Here is a 19,776-nt window from a genome sequence, read left to right as displayed (position 1 = left end):
TCCTTTTGAAGATCAAGATGGACGTGGAGGCGGAGGAGGAGGGCGCGAGGGAAGGGGAGGGCGGCGTATTTATAGACAACAAGTGATGGGATGCCCTTGTTAATGCACAGCCCACTGAGCCAGATGACAGACGCGCCGCCAAGAGGTCATGTGACCGCATTACTCACTCCATCGCCCAGTGAGAGGGCCTGCTGGGGCGGCGGCGGCGGCGGCGGTGGTGGGGGCTGCAGTGGAGGAGGTGGGAACAGAGGGGGAGAAAAACTACCCATGAACCCCGCAGTGCCCGTTGCCCTATTTCAACTAAACTGTATACAAACAAGCTTTTTTTTTTTTTTCGTCAACTTGTTCTGGAGACGTGCCTCGCTCCCGCTTTTTGAGGCGCTGACCTCAATTACCGGACAACTTTGTTTCGTAACCCGGCGTGGAACCGAAATCCACCCACACAAACACAGCGAGAAGCGTTTCGGGGAGTAAATGACGTTTTAGTAGTGGTAGGAACGACCGACGCGAGAAAGTGCTCTTTTGGCTGAGGATACAAACCCCCCTCCCCTCCCGGGAGGCCAGATCCGTAATCCTCTACATCTAACACTCCTCTCAGCCTTCCCCCCTCCAGGCTCCACGGACACCTCAGAGCCAAAAGACTGACCCTGTAAGGCCATCGACCTGAACCTCATGACTCCTTCTAAGAAAAATGTCATCGGGGTTATGAAGAGAAAAAAACAACTCCAAGAGCGTCGACGGAATAAAATAGACAGTCGATTAAAAAACACCAGCGGTATCAGTCTGGTGCGAAGGGAAGGATTCTTCCGCCTGCCGTTTCCCGTCAAAAACTCCCCTACAAATCAGACTACAAAGCATCGGTTAGAGGATTTGAAGCAACGAAGAGGCAAAGATATTTGCAGGTATGCCCAGGTTTTCCCCAAAGCTGCAGGATACTTGATCCCGGCCACCGAGTACTGCTGCCGCCGCTGCTCCACAGGAGACGTTGAGCTTTCGCTACCAAGCGACTTGACACTGCGAGTAGCTGCTGTTGCATATGTGGGCTTAGAGGGTGAGATGTTGCTGTTTTTTGAACGTTGCCTCCAGAGCAGAGGTGCCCAACCCCGGACCGATCCTCGGACCATTTGGAAATGTCCGCAAAGAAAATGGCATCGGACCTACCGGATCTGATTTTGAAAAACGACTGTTCCCGTCGCGCCATTTCACACATCGGCTACCACGAGCTGGACCTTGGAAAAACGAGCCGGAAACAAAAGTCGCTGGAGAGCATTTACGGGAGGAAATGAGCAAACGATGAGAGCGCAGAAGCGTCGCAGACTGCCAGCAAAAAGAAAGCTGCATTCAAAAGAAAATCAAAATTCCTACCTAAGCTACGGGTCCATCGCAACAGGTGATAAACAAGCTCGCTGTGCATTATTTGCAGTAAACAGCGAGCTAACAAAGCTATGAAACTCTCAAAACTTTTAGGCATATTTTTTAACTATTTATTATTTATTATTGTTGCTGTTGTTGCTTATTATTATTAGCATTATTTATTTATTTATTTATATTTTTATTTTAATTTTTTTGTCTGTATTTGTTATTTTTTATTAGAGTACACTTTATTTAACCCTTGTGTTGTCTTGCAGGTCAAAAGTGACCCACTACCATGTTTGGCTGTAGAAAAAACACCTATTAACCTATTTTTTTCCAACTTGAAATTTTATGACTTTTCCTAAAGAGACCCCATAATTAGAAAAAGTGATACTTGTTTTTTGTTTACGTTTCCATGTGGGCTGTACACCATTAGGGTACAAAGATTGTCTTTTGGGTCATTTTTGACCAGCAGGACAAGGGGAGTAAACACAATGTTAAGATCGCACGAGGGTTAAAGTGTAATCTTTGTATTCAGATTCAATACTGTGAGCCGACAAAAGTTTTTATGATTTGAACCCCCACGCCTCTAAACCGGTCCACGGGAACATTTTCATGCATAAAATTGGTCCCTTGTACAAAAAAGGTTGGGGACCGCTGCTTCAGAGGACTGAGCGCATCTGCCAAACAGGACTGCCAAATTGGACTTTAAGATGATTTAGCTCCTCGCGGGGAAATACTTAAAGATATAAAAAGGTAGTGCCGCCGCTGGGAGACATACAACCACGGTGATCCCTCGCTATAACGCGGTTTACTTTTCACGGTTTTCGCTACTTCACGGATTTGCATCGTGCATTGTGTTGTGCGTTCCGATTGGCTAAAAAGTCACTCCGCTTCTTCTCTACCTGTGCGTCAATAACGTTGCAGTTTAATATGTACACGTACGTAAAACAGCTTGCCAAATTCACATTACGTACGTGCAAATTCTCTTGCAATTTCGAGTTTCTCTAAAACCCATAATGTTGGGCCCAAAAGGCAGCGGAAGACGCTATCTATCGCAGATAAAGTTAAACTTCTGGACATGCTAAGGGAAGGTAAAAGCTATGCGGCTGTAGGCCGGCATTACGGAATTAATGAATCTTCCGTTGGTTCCATAAAGAAGGAAGAAAAAAACATAAGGACGACAGCAGCACTTTATAATAAAGTATTTAATTGTATAATAATTGTAAAAAAAATAAAATAAGCGGTTCTACTTTACAAATTTTGCCTATCACGGGTTCCTTTTTTGAACGTAACCCCCGCGAAAAACAAGGGTTTACTGTACTCAAAAAATGGGAATACGACGCACGATCCTGGAGCGGCACTGACAATGAAAGTGGAATTTGTCATTCTCATATGAGATATCACCCGATATTTGGTCGTGACAGGTGTAGGGGATCTGGAGCTGTGGCCTCGGCCGGTGGAGGCCGGTGGAGGCTTCCGTCTGGGAGCCTCCGATCGTTGCCTGGAACCTGACCTCCAAACGTCTGACTTTCGAACACGCGAATCGCAACAGAGCTGAGTCAGCTCAGGGTAGTTTTATGGGGTTGTTGCTTCAGCAAAGAAAACAGAGTTTGATTAAAGTGTCTTCCCAAGGAGATCTCCCACATGAGGGCTGGGACCGCGGTGGGAGATGTTCTCCCAGGACCATTACTGTTTAGTCCGGTTGTCTTAGTTGGATTAAGCTATTAGCTATTCCCCGTTAACCCGGGCTCGCCGGGTAACGGTTCGATCCAGCGTGAGGCCGCGGCCGCAGCCGGAGGCGAGTACTCGAGGGATACGGGTCTCAGATGGGTCGCAAAACTGCGAGACACCTCGGGGGGCAGGAGGTTAAGGAGGGAAGCCGACCCTCCTTCCCTCGCCTCCTCTTTTTCTGCCTCTCAAGCATGTTGTGAATTCTAAACACATGCCTGCCACATCCTCATCCCCCTGCGCCTCCTCAAAGCTCTCCTCCCGCCTCCCGCTCCGCAGAATCACTGATGTGAGTTCCTTTGTGAGGGCGCGGGCCGGCCTCCGCCTGGGCTCTGTTACGGCCTGACCACTGACCCGCTCATCCGCCTTTTAAAGAGGTTTTAGGGTCACGGGTTCACAACAAGGTGACTCAACTGTGAACGACGGGCGGCATCCTCTTTCAAAGGACCCGCGTCTTCACCTTTCCCTCTTGAGACTCTCTCCTGCGCTCTCACCCCCTCCGTCTCGCTTTCTTCCCTTCTTCTATCCTTCTCTTTCTGCCGCCCTCCCTTGCGGCCATTCTTTTCCTGTATCCTGAGTGACTGACCCGCCGCCTCAGCCCTAATTAGCATAGCATCGCAGAGCGGGTAGAACATGAAGGCCAATGGGGGTTGGGGGCCCCGAACAACACAGAGGGTAATGTTTCTAGTTCCTAACTAGGGGGATCACCTGACCACACTTACATGGGTTTCTAAAACCGGAACAAATCTAGGAAAAGCAATGAATAACAAACGGTTGTTTTTTCTGGAAGCGGACGAGTGCAAAAGATACAAGCTGCTGTAGCTTGAGGTGTCACGCCCTACCTCCGCAGCGGTACCTAGAGATCTTTTGCCGCACCGCTCGCAAAGGTGGCGGCTGATAAAGTCTTTTTTTCTGTCTCGTCCTGCCTCAAATACAAGACGGGTGACCTTAAAGCGTCGGGTTAATTTAACGTGTCGACATATAAACTCACCACAGCGGAGAAAGAGGACAAAGAAGTCGTCAGAGGCACGACCCTTTAGACTACACGGACCGGCGCCGGTGTTATGTCAGATGCCTGTTTTACCCTTTTTTTTCTTTTCGAGCCAAGAATATGTCACAGCCGCTGCACCTTGCCATCTGCGTCGGAGGGTTCACGGGGGACAGGTGGCGGGGAATCGACCGGGATTCCAGAGTATTTCTTGCGTAAAAAAAAAATGCAATAAATGTCACAAGCATGTGGTCAGTGTTCCAGTAGGGCTACTGGGAGCCTGTGAGAGATTTAACAACACCGTTAAAACCGGAGGAAGTCTTCTTCTTGATGCTCTTAGATCGATGTAATAAAGTCCTCCCGGACGTTCCTGATGTTCTTTCTCCTTTGCCTGTTTTTCGGACTATTGCCGATCATTTTTTTTGGCCAATCAACTTCCCTCTTGCTCCACACTCATCTTGCATTGTAGCTTTGCGGTTTTTGTCCGGCTTTCGATGTCGTCGCAGATCATCGCGGATAGTTGACTCGCTGCAGCCTGGACATCTTGCCAGAATTTGACACATCTCGTTTTTATTTAGCGCAACTGATAAATATTTTGTCTCTCGATGCTTTCGCACGACCCCCGCATACATGCCGCTTTTACTCTCAACAATACCGGCACAGAAGTAGCCCCATATTGCCAATTTCCTCGTTCCCTCCCGAATAACTCTCATCTCATCTCGTGTGTCAACGAATCACTCGGGCGAATTTATAGCTTCGCCACGACCTTTTTTCGCAGTTTTATAGATGCAAACCTGTCTCTAGAATACACAGTCAAACCTCTGTGATCTGCTGATCATGGTCGCGCTCACCATTCCGTGTCCGCAGTCGGTCCCATCGGCCAGCGGCATGTGTTGCGTGCGACACCCTTTATGGTCCCCCTCTGCGCTTGTGCACCAAAGCCTTTTACACTGTTTCTGGCATTGGGAAAAAAAAATTCAGCAAATCAGCAAATTAAAAACAAAACCAAGAACATTTTTTATTCAAATCACTAACAACTTAAAATAAATCAATGATTTGCCCTAAAGGAGTGAGGTGCTAATATGCGTTATTATGCCGATGACACTGTTGTTTTTTGCCGGGACCAACTTTTGTTCCGGACGTCAAATCCTTTGAAAAAAAAGCTTTTGTTGGCGTCCACAACACACCGCTTCACACGAAGCTTACTCTCACTGCAGAGAAGACCGTGATTATGTTCACAAGTGATACCCTCAGTGTCCACCCTTGAGACAGAGGTGATTGACATTTATAGAGACCTGGTACCTGCAACCACTTACTCTCTGCATGTGGAGAAACTATGAGCCGAGGCTCATGTTTTGTTTTTACTTTGCGTTTCTGTTTTACTGTTTTACCAGGAAGAGGCTGCAACGGTCATGTCGTCTGCTCCGTGTGCCTGGACTGAACGGGTAAGAGTGCTGTTGTCCGTTCTGCGCGGACTATCTGCACTCTGCATGGGATATGTTGCCGAATGACTGGATACTCAAGAAATGTTGTTGGTCGTGCGCTTTACCGTTCCCAAGATGCAATTCAAATGTAAAACGGTCAGTCAGCACCCCTGAACTCGATGTTTGAAGTGACACAGTCTGGAATTTGCTCAAATATTCAGGAATGGATACCGCATGGGGTTCTCCTTGTACCAGGGGTACAACCGACCCGATCTGTTTTCATGTGATTTTGCTGGTTTGGTGTCGAGCATACTCACCATGTAGGGGCAGATTTGGGATCCCGGTCCAAACATTAGCTCGCACTGCCTGTTTGCGTTGTAGATTTGACCGGGGAGGAGGGTGGGAAGGTCATACTGCCGTCCGACAGGCTCATCCAGGAGGCACTCTCCGTAACCGGTGCTGCGTCACAAGAGTGGTTGTAAAGGTAAACGGGATACGTTTGGTGGAATTTGTACAATTAGGGAAAACTTTTAGGGAAGATACGGTACTTTCTGACCCGAGAATACAAGTTCATATGCCCAATCATGAGTAACATCGGCCCTTCCTTGTTCTGCAGAGATACTAAGCTGAGCTTGAACCACTTCTTTCCATAGTCTGTGAGTAAGTTGTCGTCGGAGGTGCGCGTTCTGTGATGAATGTGAACAAGAGTGTTCGGAATCCTGCTGCATCCTGTTTACGTAACATAAATCAACGTCGGATTTTTAACGTTAACGGCGGACCACGCTGAAGACGAGCCCCGCCCCGACACGATATCCAGAGTCAACATATCGCAGCTGCGAGGAATGCGCGGAAAAACCAGCCCGCAAATAGAAGCGATCGACCTCGGCGCTCTGAACCTGATTAAACATGCGAGCAACGAAGCGGAGGCTTAAAAGATCCCTTCCTTTTGTTGTTTACTTTTGAAAAAGGGAAATCGAGGGGGGGTTGGACGCGTGTAGGAGGTGTAATTACACAACGTGTCTGTACTCCTCTGACAAATCTCATCCCGACCGGAGCTGCTGGAACATCTGCCCCGTTGAAGCTTCGGCTAATGTGGCAGGCGAGTGATCGCACAGGATTATCCCAAGTTGCCGCCACTTTGTTTCCGTCCATCGGCAGTTTAATAAACTGCAGGGGAACCACCGAGAATAAATAAATCCTTTGAGAGAAAACTGCACAACAACCTGTCAATGAATCATACACGCTGAGAAATTATACGGCATCTTTCAGCGGTTGGTCATCTGTGTAACCCGAGCGGTGGAAACCAATGGGGCAATTATTCGGAGCAACAACGAGAGGCAGATGGGGTCAACGCGGTCACATCTTAAATTAAACCCCCTTTTTTTTTTTCCAACCGGGAATATCAGCCATGTGAGCGGGAGTGGGCGGGGCCATCTCAATCTGGCAACCGACGAGATTCCACACCTGGCAACCATTGGGGAACATGAAAGTTAGTTTATATCTGCAGAATTATATTTGGCTGTTGTTGCGAGCACGTCACCAGAGAACAAACAATAATAGTTTTCATATATAGGCGTTTGATCAGTTCATGCTGAGCGCAAAGCATGTTGGGTTTTGGGTCTTCAACAAGGTGAACCTTGATGCGGGAGACATTCGTCGATGAAACCGGGCTAAACCGAACCGAGCGCTGACCTGGGCTCCGGGAATCGTCGAAAGGTCGCTGTGTAAAAACAAATAAAACAAACCAAAGGTGCTGTACCTCCACTTCAAAGTAACAATATCACAACAATAGCACTTTCAACTTGCAAAATACATATTTTATTGCCTGTTTATATATTGTATAGTTATTTTATTGCCTATCTGTATATTTTATATATATTGTCTTTTTTATACTTGTATTGTCCAGGACTACAGATGGAAATTAGCTATAAGCTATAATCTGGCACAAACATCTCTGCCTTTGTGCTTAATGTATTTGTACACTGTCCTACTAAACTTCTAAACAAACAAACAAACTTTGCCACTATGGGATGGCGCTGCGTGCCCTCTGAGAGAAAGTGAAGGATTTTATTGTGTTAGCGCTAGCTTCCACTGCAGCCCAAGTATCTGTACTGCACTTTCAGGATGTAGTTTGGAAAGCTCTCCAACTGTCTGGTATCCCAGGATATTTTATACAAAGACACGAAACACAGACGGTCAGTTTGTGAGTGCAGAAAAATGAAGATTAAAATGTATGTCAATGTGAGAAACTTAAATCGCACGTGGAGCGGGAGGCCAGTGAATGGTTTCTCTGTCGTCGGCCCTCTCGATCAGCACCCGGGCGCGAGGGTTCGGGGGACATTATTCCGAAAAAAAAGGGGGACGCGTCGGCCGTTGGAAAAAAGGCGGCGGCGGCGGCTTTTGTTTTCCAGATGGCAAAGTTGGGGGAGAATAATCAGTCAAAACAGCCATGTACTTGACCAGGTCGGCCCACTGAGCAGGAGCGGCGTCGCACAAGTGCCAGTTTGAATCAATGCCCCTCATTGTTGGCTGGAGATGGACTTTCACAGTACTTGGACTACACCTTCAGGGGCCTTTCCCACCATCGGGGACCACACCAACGGCGGCTCCTATTACCTGCTCTGCGCTCAAGAACATTAGCACGAAACCCGTCGCAAACAAGAATGCCTCACGGACGACGCGGCCCTGTTCAAATAATGGAGAGATTCATGAAGATCCTCATTCTTCAGAATGCCACAACCACACATTGTTGACGTCACCTCTAGCTGGAAACTATGAGCGGCGCAACCGTAAAAAAAGCGCAGACGAAGAATCGCCTTACAGTGCGTTTCCGAAAGGAATCTGCCCGACAAGGCCGTCCTTTGTGACGGTCACTACAATTCACAGAAGGAAGGAGGCACGGATTAAAAGGCCACGTTCAGGGAAGATCTAACTATATCTGGTATTTTGTCATTTTAAAGGAAGCCCTTCACCAACGCCGGCGGTCGTGGCGTGGGTTCGAAGCGGCCCCGGGATTCCCGTTTGCCCGAAATCGCGAGAGCGGGGCTTCGAGCGAGCAGGGAGACCGGCGGAGGACCGCGGATGATCCATCGCCCGGGTCGGTTAAGGAAGACCCCGAGATTCAAACAGGAAATAGCCTTTCAGCAAAGGCAATAACAACCTCGCGCAGTTTACATTGGCCCGACCTGTCGGCAGATACGCGCGGGGCCAGTTTGCTCAGCTGGCCACGTCACAACAAGCGGAAAAAGTTAATGTGCTTTTAAAAGGTGAACGGGATGATATATTGGGGAACGAGGGAGGGAAAGCCTGGCTTTCTCCGCCATGGGAAAGTTGAGTTTAAAAAGAAGCGCTTACTCCAGGAACTCGGTGATGTACTTGCGGCTGCACTTGGACCACGTCCAGGGGTTGGTGTCGTAATTGAGGGTGGGCGCCATCACGTGGTACTGGTGCTTCATCCCGGCCTCCTTGCACTTGGGGTTGTCATCATGGGGCATGTTGAACCTGCGGGGCGGAGAAGACGAAGAGACGGGATCTGAGAACACCCACTAAGTGATTATCAGCTGCTTCATAGCTCAGCGGCAGCGAAGGGGATAAGTGTCACGAGATTTACATTCATCCATGTTCAGCGGGGGATCACACCAATCCATCCGTGTGTGTGTGAGGAGCACACACACACACACACACACACATTCTGCTTGCTGGTTGGCCGCAGTCTCCTTTTCACCTATTTCTTTTCAGGTAAAAAAAAAACCTCTGAATGTCTCCAATAAGTTGCTGCAGCATCTTGTGAGAAATCTCCGCCTTCCAAGGGCAAAGGTCACATCTCATATTCCTAAAAACTGCGACTTCCACTTGTAGAAATTCCTACAAAGCTAACGCAACTCAATGCAACATGCGGTATATAATAAGCGGCATGGATAATGAATGAGAAAATTAAATACACAAATTAAAGAATAAAGGGCAATTGACATGAATGATCAAACCCTCTTTATACAACGTCAAATTACAAGTAATAAACCGATTGAATGCATAAAATTCAAAAACAATGTACATAAAAACTATTTATGCACGCTATAATTTTTACTCTTGCTGATTTGAAAATGAGGGAAAAAAATGCATGCATCCATTTCCCCTTATATATGTACAATGAGCGTGCACAGACATACAGGACTGTCTCATAACAATTAGAATATTGTGATAAAGTTCGTTATCTATCTTCTGTAATGCAACGACAAAAACAAAAATGTCATACATTCTGGATTTATTACAAATCGACTAAAATATTGCAAGCCTTTTATTATTTTAATATTGTTGATTATGGCTTACATCTTAAGAAAACTCAAAAGATTAGAGTATCATGTTTTTTGTAATTGGATTACAGAAGATAAAGAACTTTATCACAATATTCTAATTCTCTGAGACGGTCCTGTATATACAACTACAGGTCAGACAGGAAGTAGATCAGCGTAGCCGAGGGTCAGTCAATACCGGAATGAGACCGGGTTGTCATGAGGACACCCTGCAGAGGCTGAGCTCCTGAAGAAGACAAACACCCAGGGAATAATTAAGCCTTTGGCACTGTAATGAGTGTTCACACACACACACACACACACACACACGTGCGTGCGCACAAACTTAGATTAACAGTGAATCTGGTTCAAATACTTCAAGCTATGACAACTATTCACCCTCTCATTCACACGTCTAGACCATGTGGAGCCTCCAGTGAACCTCCTGCATGTGTTTGGTTTGTGGCAGGAACCTGGATTGGGGTTCCCACACAAACACCTGGAGAACATGGAGACTCCACCCAGAGAGAGACCCTCGAGGGAATCCAACCAAGGCCCCTCTCGCTGTGTGGCAAGGTTCAATGGCGAGACGATATTGTTGCGATGCTAGAGCTCCTGCAGAGTCATTCCTACACGTTTTCTTCAAATCCCTCTGAACGCGGAGGGATCAATAGTAGCGATGTCGAAAGAAATCAATCGCATAAGGAGGTCAGACTCCTCCCGGCCAACTGTCACTGGATTAGTTACCTAAGGATCCAAGGGAGGACCACAAAACAACCTGATTTACTGGCCAGTTTCACGAAAAGCTTCTTATTAGACCACTGGAGACTTCTCTGCTAACGTTCTGGATTATTGATAAAGGACCCCCCGATCGATCAGGATCGATAACTGCTAGCGTTGACGTTTACACAAATCATCTACGAATCCAAGTGGAAAACGCTCCTCATCAATTATCATGCAGCTTCTTGGACTTCATGTGGTTAGATAAATGAAAAAAAAAAGAGAATGAATGAATGAATGAATGAATGAATGAATGAATGAATGAATGAATGAATGAATGAATGAATGAATGAAAGTGAATTGTTGGATCTTTGTACCCTGACTGATCCCCTGTGACCTGGACAGTGGTGGAGGCAATATCGATAATGAATGAACGTCAATGAGAACGTGAATGCCAATATATCTCTACCTCGACTTCAGGATAGACGGTATAGATCAGGGGTGTCGAACTGGCTGGATTAGGCCGGGTTTCATCCGGCTCACAAAGCTAAAAGATACCGATTCACCCCCGAACAATAGATACATCATGATTTTACCCGTTCGTCCCACTTGAGAATGGATTTTCCTCCATTTTGCCCCTGAGCCAAAATGAGTTTGACACCCCCGGCATTGATAATGAATTGAACGAGCAGCTGCATATACAGGACTGTCTCAGAAAATTAGAATATTGTGATAAAGTTCTTTCTTCTTCTGTAATGCAATTACAAAAACAAAAATGTCATACACTCTGGATTCATTACAAATCAACTGAAATATTGCAAGCCTTTTATTATTTCAATATTGCTGATTATGGCTTACAAATCCTATCTCAAAATATTAGAATATCATGAAAAAGTCATTTTTGTTTTTTTAATTGCATTACAGATGATAAAGAACTTTATCACAATATTCTAATTTTCTGAGACAGTCCTGTATAGTTAGTACCGACTGCGGACAGATATATTACTGTGGTCTGGGGTAGAGAGGACAGTGTATTTACCGAAGAGGCTAGTGAGCGCAAAAAAGCTAGGTATAAGATGGCATCGGAGGCAGAGCAGCCTGTCGTGGGTTTGTGGCAAAATCTGTCTTTGCTCTACAGACTGAGTTGGGAATTCGCGGCTGGAGCCTGAAACTCGCGGTAGGTAACATCTCTCCGGCCGTGGAACGAGCAAGTGAATGGTTATGGCTGAGGAGGAAGCATACAAGCTGGGGAGATCGCTAAGGAAAGATTGTTTCCTTGTTGATCGCCTATGTATTATGGACGGGGGTGTTTCCAGGACACTGGATTTCACTTGAGGTGTCGTGGGCCTAACTGGACAAAAAAACGATGAAGGAAGGTACCCGCTTGAAAACCCCAGATGATGTGCTTCAGGCTGTTGTTGGCTAATGTAGGTAAGCGGTGTCTGTTTGGTAGGGTGTTAGCCTGCTAGTAGCTTGCTTGTTGTTTGCTATAGATAGCGTCACTACAGCCTGAATTGGGCTTTTAGATGTGTTTACCTCGGCTCTTGCCACAAGGGGCAGTAACACCTTGTCTTGTGTGAATAATGAATGAATGAATCAATCAATCAATCACTGTGAATGAGGGGGTGAATGGTGACAAACTGCTGACGACCCTGACGATGGGATAATCGCTATAAAAGATAAGTGAATGAATAAATAAATATGGAAGAAGGAGTGAATGCTTATATATCTCTACCCTCACTTAGCATAGGTGGTACAAGTAATGAATGTGTAACCATGTAAATTATGTGTTATTTTGATTATGGGTTATTTGTTGGTGCTCTTTCAATTTGGTTTGTTGTTGTTGGCAGTTGCCTATAGAGATGCATTGGGGAGAAAGTAGGGGGTGATTTTGTGGGGGACTGGTTTTGAGGAGGCACGTATGAGAGGGCAGGTCAGTTCTGGTTGGCCACGTGCGGCAGGTTTAGCCTGACCGTTCCGCAAGTGAGTACGAAATAAAGTCTCTCCTGTCCTGCCAGAACGGTGTCCTTTGCAATGGAAGATTCTTTGGTTCTTAACCCGAAACACCCACGGTCCTGGCACGCTACCTCTTAAAAATTAGGGTTACAAATGCATCAATCAATGTGAACAGGAATGTGAATGGTTGTTTCTCTCTACCCTGAAGTTCTCTTGGATATTTGTTGTCTTCCACGTTTATCGTAATTTCCGTACTATTGAGCGCACCTCAATATAAGCCGGCTAGCCAATCGCTATCTCTGGTTTCCTCCTGCCCACGAAAACCGTCAAAGTCGTCTTCTTCGATGTCGGAGTTGAACGGACTCAGAATTTCTCGGTCATTTCATCGGTCCGATGTGACAAGGATATTATATATTAGCGGCGTGAAGCTCGTTAGCGTCCCCCACCCAAAAAAGTCCATATATTAGCCGCATCGTTGTTTACGTGAAAAAAGTCACGGCTTATAATCCGGAAATTACGGTACTAGTTTAGTTTTGCGCATAAAGGAGAGGGAACAATTACAATACATATATTTTCCTTTTTTTGGGGGGAACTCTAACAAATCCAACCTGGAGGAGCTAATAAAACCTGTCATCAGACACACCTAAAAACTTAAATTGCATGCGTGCATACATTCACGCATCCATCCGGATGGTAGGTTCACTCGGAAAACAACGTTAGCTTGACGGACCTTAGTTCTGCTGCGCGGTGCAATGCAACACAGACAGGCTGAACTCCATCTGCAGCTAAATCAGGTACAACGGGACGATGTGTAATTAAAAGTTTTGCACCTGTGCCTGAGGCCCTCCTCTCCCTAATAAGAGAGCTTTTGTTGGTCGAGTGTGTGTGTGTGTGTGTGTGTGTGTGTGTGTGTGTGTGTGTTTGCATCAGCGTCCAACCTACACGTGGCCCAGCTCGTGGGCGATGGTGAAGGAGGCGCTGATTCCGTTCTCCTCGCTGATGGAGCAGCTGCGGTTCTGGTCACACATCGTCCCCAGCTCGGCGAGCCCTGCGGAGTCCCGTACGTGCGCACACAGAAGCACGTGAGCCTCCGCACGAGTGTTTTCGGTGCAGTTCGGGTTTAAAAGGCAGGAGAGATTAACTGGGGCAAAGACTTCGGCCCTCCACCCCTTTTCTACCACTGCGCTCTGTCGTGATAATATTATTAGCCGACGACCCACCGTGAACTCATTAGCGCACAGGTCTGCAGCTAGCGGAGTGGAAAGGGAACAAGAATAAGGGTAAATCTGAAAATAAAGGATTACCCAGCGTATCGCATTTGTCTTTCGCACGGCAGATATCCTCCCTGAAAGCAAAAAAAAAAAAAAAAAAAAGAACCACATGACATTACCGTTTTGTAAAACATGCTAATCGGTGTTTCCCCACGAGCGGCGCGCACCTGGTGATGAGGAGCGCTGTGTCGTGGTGCGACGGGTGGCCGTCATCCTGGACGTTCTGGCTCTGCTGCCAGACGCAGAAGTTGTGGAGGGTGGTGGCAGCGTTGAAGCTCACAGTGGGGCCTTCCTGTTTTTGATTGGACACAGAAAGAGGATCAGGAATGAGTCCCTCAGAGGGACATGGACATGGGTTTTATAGTTTCCCAACAAGTTAAATGTTCTGGAGATGATTTGGAAGTGGACAGAGGAGGTGATGGTGAAGATCCGGGTAGGAGGATGCTGAGGTTGGCGGACAGGAGGTCTTGAGCTGGGGTGGGCAAACTTTTTGGCTCAGGGGCCGCATTAACTTTTGAAATTTGACAGACGGGCCGGGTCAGCACAAGGTGCGATACATACCGTAATTTCCGGACTATTGAGCGCACCTCAATATAAGCCGCACCGCCTAGCCGATCGCTATCTTGGTCTTCCTCCTGCGCACTAAAACCGTCAAAGTAGTCTTCTTCGGTGTCGGAGTTGAACGGACTCAGAATTTCCCGGTCATTTCATCGATCCGATGTGAGGAGGATAAATGTTTTAGCGGCGTGAAGCTGGTTAGCCCCCCCACCCCAAAAAAGGCCATATATTAGCCGCATTGTTGTATACGTGAAAAAAGTCGCAGCTTATCGTCCGGAAATTACGGGAAAATAAAAAAAACGCTTTTGTTAACAGTGAACATCAGACTCGTCTAACATTTGCTTTGAAAATAAAACCAGCTTGGTTTTAAAGGCTCTGACATTTGCTTGCATTTCCCTCACAAACCAGTTTTTCCCTCGTAGCTTCATGTCCAGCTCATTCATGTGTGTCAGTATGCCCACAATAAAGGCTAAATCACAAAGCCTATCTGTGTCAATCAGCTCAGGAAAATTGATCTCAAGCAGCTCCAAAAATGTAATAATCTCCTGTTTGAGCTCCAACATTCATTGATCCGATCATTCACATCAAGTATGAATTCTGTGCCAATCTTTGGCGGGCCGGATTGAAAAGACCAACGGGCCGGATGTGGCCCGCGGGCTGTAGTTTGCCCACCCCTGGTCTAGAGGAAGACCAGAGGGGAAGTTTATGGATGGAGGGAAAGAGGACAGAAAGATAGGTGGAGGAGAAGAGGAGAAGATACAAAGAACGATGGAGGAAGAAGAAGAGAGGGCATGACAAAACTCCCTGCTCTGAGAGATCCAGTGGACCGCTTCGGATGCTCATAAAGAACTCTGGGCACCCGAGAGAATTGCAAAGATTTGAAGGCGACGGGGGCACCGAGGTTCATCCCTAGCTAAAGATCTCTCCCCCTTCGCCGAGAGCTCTCCGAGTGTGCTGGCTGGTCTTTATCATCTACACACGGACTAAATCATCGGGGGATTTACAAGGCTATCCTCAGTCTTCTTACCGCCTACCTCCTGACCTTCATCAGCGAGAGGAGGATGGGTTGCATCAACCTCGTTCCTTGGATGTTCTCTCGCTGTCTGTCCATTTGCTGCCACCCCCGTCTCAAATGGACTACAGAAACACCTGAACCTCAAAGGCCTTTGTGTGGTGGATGTTCCCCTGGACTTACGGGGGTTTTATGATGGTGATCCAGAAAAACAGTTACCTGATTATTTGGAGAGGAGATCTTTCACCTTAATTAGGTTTTCTTGGTTACATTAAAAAGGGTCTAAAATTGGCATACCATGGCCAGGGTAAAAGCCAACCAAAGACAACTTATGCAGAAACCTTCATCATTTCAGAGACAATATAAATGTAATAGAAGATCATACTTTCCCCATTAGAGTCAGCGGTATTAGAAGCGGTAGTAGCCGTGACCGGTTCTAAGTTTACATCGTAAGTCATCAGGACGGGTCTCTTGTCCACCGTCAACATAGTAGACACACTCGGCATACATTGAGCACTGAAGATCCAGCTGCTATTTGTATTTGCGCAGATGTCGGAATAGCATCGCGCTGCTGGATCCGTTGCAACCCTCCAGCTCTGACGTTGAGCTACTAAATTAGCATACAGTCGTAAGCGGGGAGGAATCCAGTCAAGCCATACCAAATCACGCATCCGCGCCTTATCTAGCCCTGAACTGGTAAGGAAGTAGGGACCGATGAGTAAAAATGTGAGGGGCGTCACTCAAGACACCCGATCCCGGCTCCCGGCGGGGTGTAAAATTAACATTGTAAACTGCCACTTTGCTATGCAGGTTTTGAAATAGTAGTCTTCTGTTGGCAGGGGCTCACACTCGCACAGTTATTAAATCACAGACAAACATCGGCAAAGCGACGTCCATTTTCATGGTAAACCAATGGAACTAATGATCAGTCGTCCATTCATGGAGAGGGTTAAGTGTATCTGTTGGTTGGGAATCCAAAAAGATCATTTGTTGGGTCCAGCTGGTGATTCAACTATTCAACACTACCGCGTGGGCTCTGGGAATCCAACGCCCGTTTTCCTCGGTTCTCCTAACAAACAGTGGAAGAGCCTCCTTCATTTGTGTCATATTCAGATACTGGGCACTTTCTTCGTGACGTAGTTTGTTTTCTGAAAACAGCGGCCCGGCTTACCTGTTCATTGTGGATGACAACTAGCTTGACGACGACGATGTTGATGAGGTTCCCCACGCTGGGGTCCCTGTACACCGCCGCAACCTGTAACAAAGACGGCACACAGACAAAGAAAATGCAAACCTGCACCGACCTAGACCGGAGTCGAGACACGGTCAGAACAATCTCCGCTGACGGTTTGATAACGGCAAAAGGAAAATCGAAGGAGATGTTTATCGATAGACTATCACAGCCAATTATAGCTCCCCGAAAGATCTCGGGGGTGTAAAATGAAACCAAAAACCAAGGCCAAGTAAGAAAAGTGAAACCAGGAAGGCCGAAACCCCGGCGCCCCTTCCGAGCGAAAACATTCCCCCCGCTTTCCCCTCTTCTCCTCCTGCTCTTCTACTTCCACTGTCGCGGTCTGCCCGCGGTCTCCTGAGGCCACAAGTGGCCTCCTGACAGGAACTCATTAGTGCACTATAAACATTTAGCTTGTCACTGCCTTGGGGGAGGCAGACGTGGTCCGGGCCCGTTCAAAGCGGGCAAAGGAGGCCCAGCGTTTGGATGCTCTCAGTCTAACTGCGATGCAGGACCCTGTTCTGCGTGCCTGGTTTGAAGCTATTTTCTGCTTTACGGAACCGGTATAGCGATATGTTCCCGTTGGCTAGCGAGGTGCTGAAATTCAACGTGAGCTACAACGAAGTATCAGGGCTTCAGTTACCAGATTACATTATTTGCCTACGAAAATAAAACAGATATGAAAATGTACATCTGTTTCCCGACGATAGATCCCTTTCTTTATTTCATTTTAGCATGTTTGAAATGAATAGGTGGACGACTAGGCGGCGTGGTGACGCAGTGCTAAGCGTTTCCGCCTGACAGCGAGAAGGTCCCTGGTTGGCCTTGCCGTGCAGAGTCTCCATCTCCTCCCTGTGTCAGGGGTTGCTCCAAGTTCTCCAGGAGGTCAATTGGTGACCCCGAATTGTCCGGTGATTGACAAGTCCAGGATGAAGCCCTCTTTTCTCCCAATAACAACAAAGATGGACTCCAGCAGCCCTGGGGCCCCGAGTGCAGGATATGCAATGTGACCATCAGGGAGGCATTTGTTTCTATGAATCACAATGTCAGTCCCCACAGACGTAATTATGGCGGGATCTTCTGTGACCTCTGTTTTACAACATTCACTGCGCCACATTAATCTTCCCCCGGAGGATAACGCTGTACTGGCAATCATTACTTCTTTGTAAGTTAATAAGTAGTTTGGACACTGTCAGTCGCGGTGTTGGGAGACATCAGCGGGTACACGCAGTTCAACACAATTGATAACCTATCCTGCTTTTGACGAAGACCAGAGACCGAGCAGCGCCTAAACGACGCACAGGAGAGTCAATCACGCTGCCGCCGCGTCTGTTTACCAGACGGCTGCTTCTGTTAGATACGGGATTCAAATCGAGGTCAAGACGCTGCGGCCCGAGTTTAACAAATTGGGCCCCAGTTGCCGTTGGTGCAGAAGCAAGCTAAGCTCAGAAAATAGCTTGGATAATGATAAAACTACACTGACACGCCGTTAACTGTACATACAATTGGAATTAATGGCATTTATTCTGCTTGTGATAGTTTATAACAGACGAATGGGCTGGGCATACAAAATCCAAGCAATATGAGAAATTACCCCCACTTACTGGTTACGATATCAGCGGTGGTTTCATCGACGACATATTTTAGGTGTGGGGAATACGTTAAAAAAAGGCGCTATGTCATCGGTGTAAAAAGATATATTCATAGCTTAGCACTGCCCTGAGAAACACCTGTCCTAACAGTCTTGCATTTTAGGCAGGACTCCATCGATATTTCCTTCAAAAAGTGGAAAAGGTATTCTTTCTGCGCGAGAGCATGTCTGAATCCGACAGCTGCAGGGCCACAGATGGCAACGTACAACCATTCACCCTCTCATTGACAAACCTGGACACTCTGGGGTCTCCAATAAACCCCCTGCGGGTTTTTTGGACCACGGGGGGAACCCCAAAAACCCGCAGGAACCCCGCAGACTCCAAGCAAGGACCTTGTCGCTGTGAGCGGGAAGCGCTCACCACGGCGGCACCGTACCGTTTAAAAATCGGTTATGAGGGAGGGACGGAGGTAGGCAGATAGAGAGATCACGTACTGGGAAAATAAAATGTTTAGAAACGTCATCTTACTTACTACTGACATGATTGTTAGGATGTAGTGCTCCAGGTTGTGTCCGTGGTGACGGACCATCTTGGCGTCCGCCGTCACCATCAGCTCAACGTAGCGAGGGTAGGAGAGGAAGCGCTTGCGCCTGCGCTGGGATGCGGGGCGCGGGCCGGTGGAGTTGTCGTCGGAAAGCTTCGAGTTTTCTATCCTGGATCTGAGGGAGTCCAAGTCCTCCCCCGCGGTTCCCCTGCTCTCGAAGGAGACCGGCCTCTTTGTGGGACCTGCGGAAACACGGTTAGCGGTGAGTACATGAAAAGGAACGGGCGACCGGCGTCGTGATTAGCTTACACTCGGAGCTAGCCCTTGATATCCTGAGGGCTTTTCACCAGAGAATGATAGAGCTAAGAGGGGCTGGGGTTTAGCTTAGCCGAATTCCAATGACATAACAGAGGCAGGCTGGACTTCTGCAGCAAATAAAAAGCCACACAAATAATTCGTCATTCCAGGGATTTAAAAAAAAGTCGGAGAGAGCGACGAGGTTAGCTTGGAGGCTATGTTCTCTGTGGTCGCACTATTCCATCTCGCCTCGCCGTGCGCTCCGGGACAGGATCGACCTCGGCAAGGGTTTTTCCCACAGAAATTTGTGGGCAATCGGGAAGGGCGGCGGGCCGAACGCAGCTAATACCAGATTGCAATGATTGAATTAATCAGCCTCAACAATGGCCTCAGCCACGGAAAGGCGGAATTAGGGTGACGGCCACGGAGTCAACTCTGCATCCTGGCATCCTTTCAGCTGAGCCGCACGTGTTGACCCGCTTGTGAGTGATGCATTCCTTGGCCGTGACATTCTGAAGCTAAGGGATTGAGACAAGTCAAGGGAAGCATGAAGAGGGTGTTTAATTGGAGTGAGGGGAGAGAAACCTGCGAGGCCAAGGTCCAAGCAACACAGATATGAAGCAGATATAGTGTATCTAACGTACATAGAGATGTTTCCTTACAATATTCAACAGGAAAAGGTGGTGCAGGTGGAGCTGCAGTGCAGCGGTGGAAAAACAGGAATCCCCTCATGTTGTTTAATTCATTTAACATTTATCTTTGCTGTGAAATCAGCCTTTTCACAACCAAGAAGTTGCAAATAAAAGACAT

General features: G+C 47.3%; 1 protein-coding gene across 1 annotated transcript in view; it reads right to left on the bottom strand.

Annotated features, from left to right (window-relative positions):
- The window catches only part of LOC147232549 (A disintegrin and metalloproteinase with thrombospondin motifs 20), a 78,395-nt gene that overhangs the window by 44,942 nt on the left and 13,677 nt on the right, over positions 1-19,776 (bottom strand). Inside the window, exons 4-11 of the mRNA XM_086149440.1 lie at positions 18,658-18,911; positions 16,474-16,557; positions 13,900-14,024; positions 13,766-13,806; positions 13,404-13,509; positions 8,851-8,997; positions 5,814-5,955; positions 4,924-5,028 (exon numbers count right to left, since the gene is read on the bottom strand). Of these exons, the coding sequence (XP_086005566.1) occupies positions 4,924-5,028; positions 5,814-5,955; positions 8,851-8,997; positions 13,404-13,509; positions 13,766-13,806; positions 13,900-14,024; positions 16,474-16,557; positions 18,658-18,911 (1,004 nt within the window). The remainder of the gene's footprint in view (positions 1-4,923; positions 5,029-5,813; positions 5,956-8,850; positions 8,998-13,403; positions 13,510-13,765; positions 13,807-13,899; positions 14,025-16,473; positions 16,558-18,657; positions 18,912-19,776) is intronic.

The sequence above is a fragment of the Fistularia commersonii genome, chromosome 7 (genome assembly GCF_037954325.1).
Source record: "Fistularia commersonii isolate RoL2024-O1a breed Wild chromosome 7, RoL_Fcom_v1.0, whole genome shotgun sequence".
Taxonomy (NCBI): Eukaryota; Metazoa; Chordata; class Actinopteri; order Syngnathiformes; family Fistulariidae; genus Fistularia; species Fistularia commersonii.
Note: the sequence above shows the minus strand (reverse complement) of the source record. Positions and strands in the feature narration are given on the sequence as shown.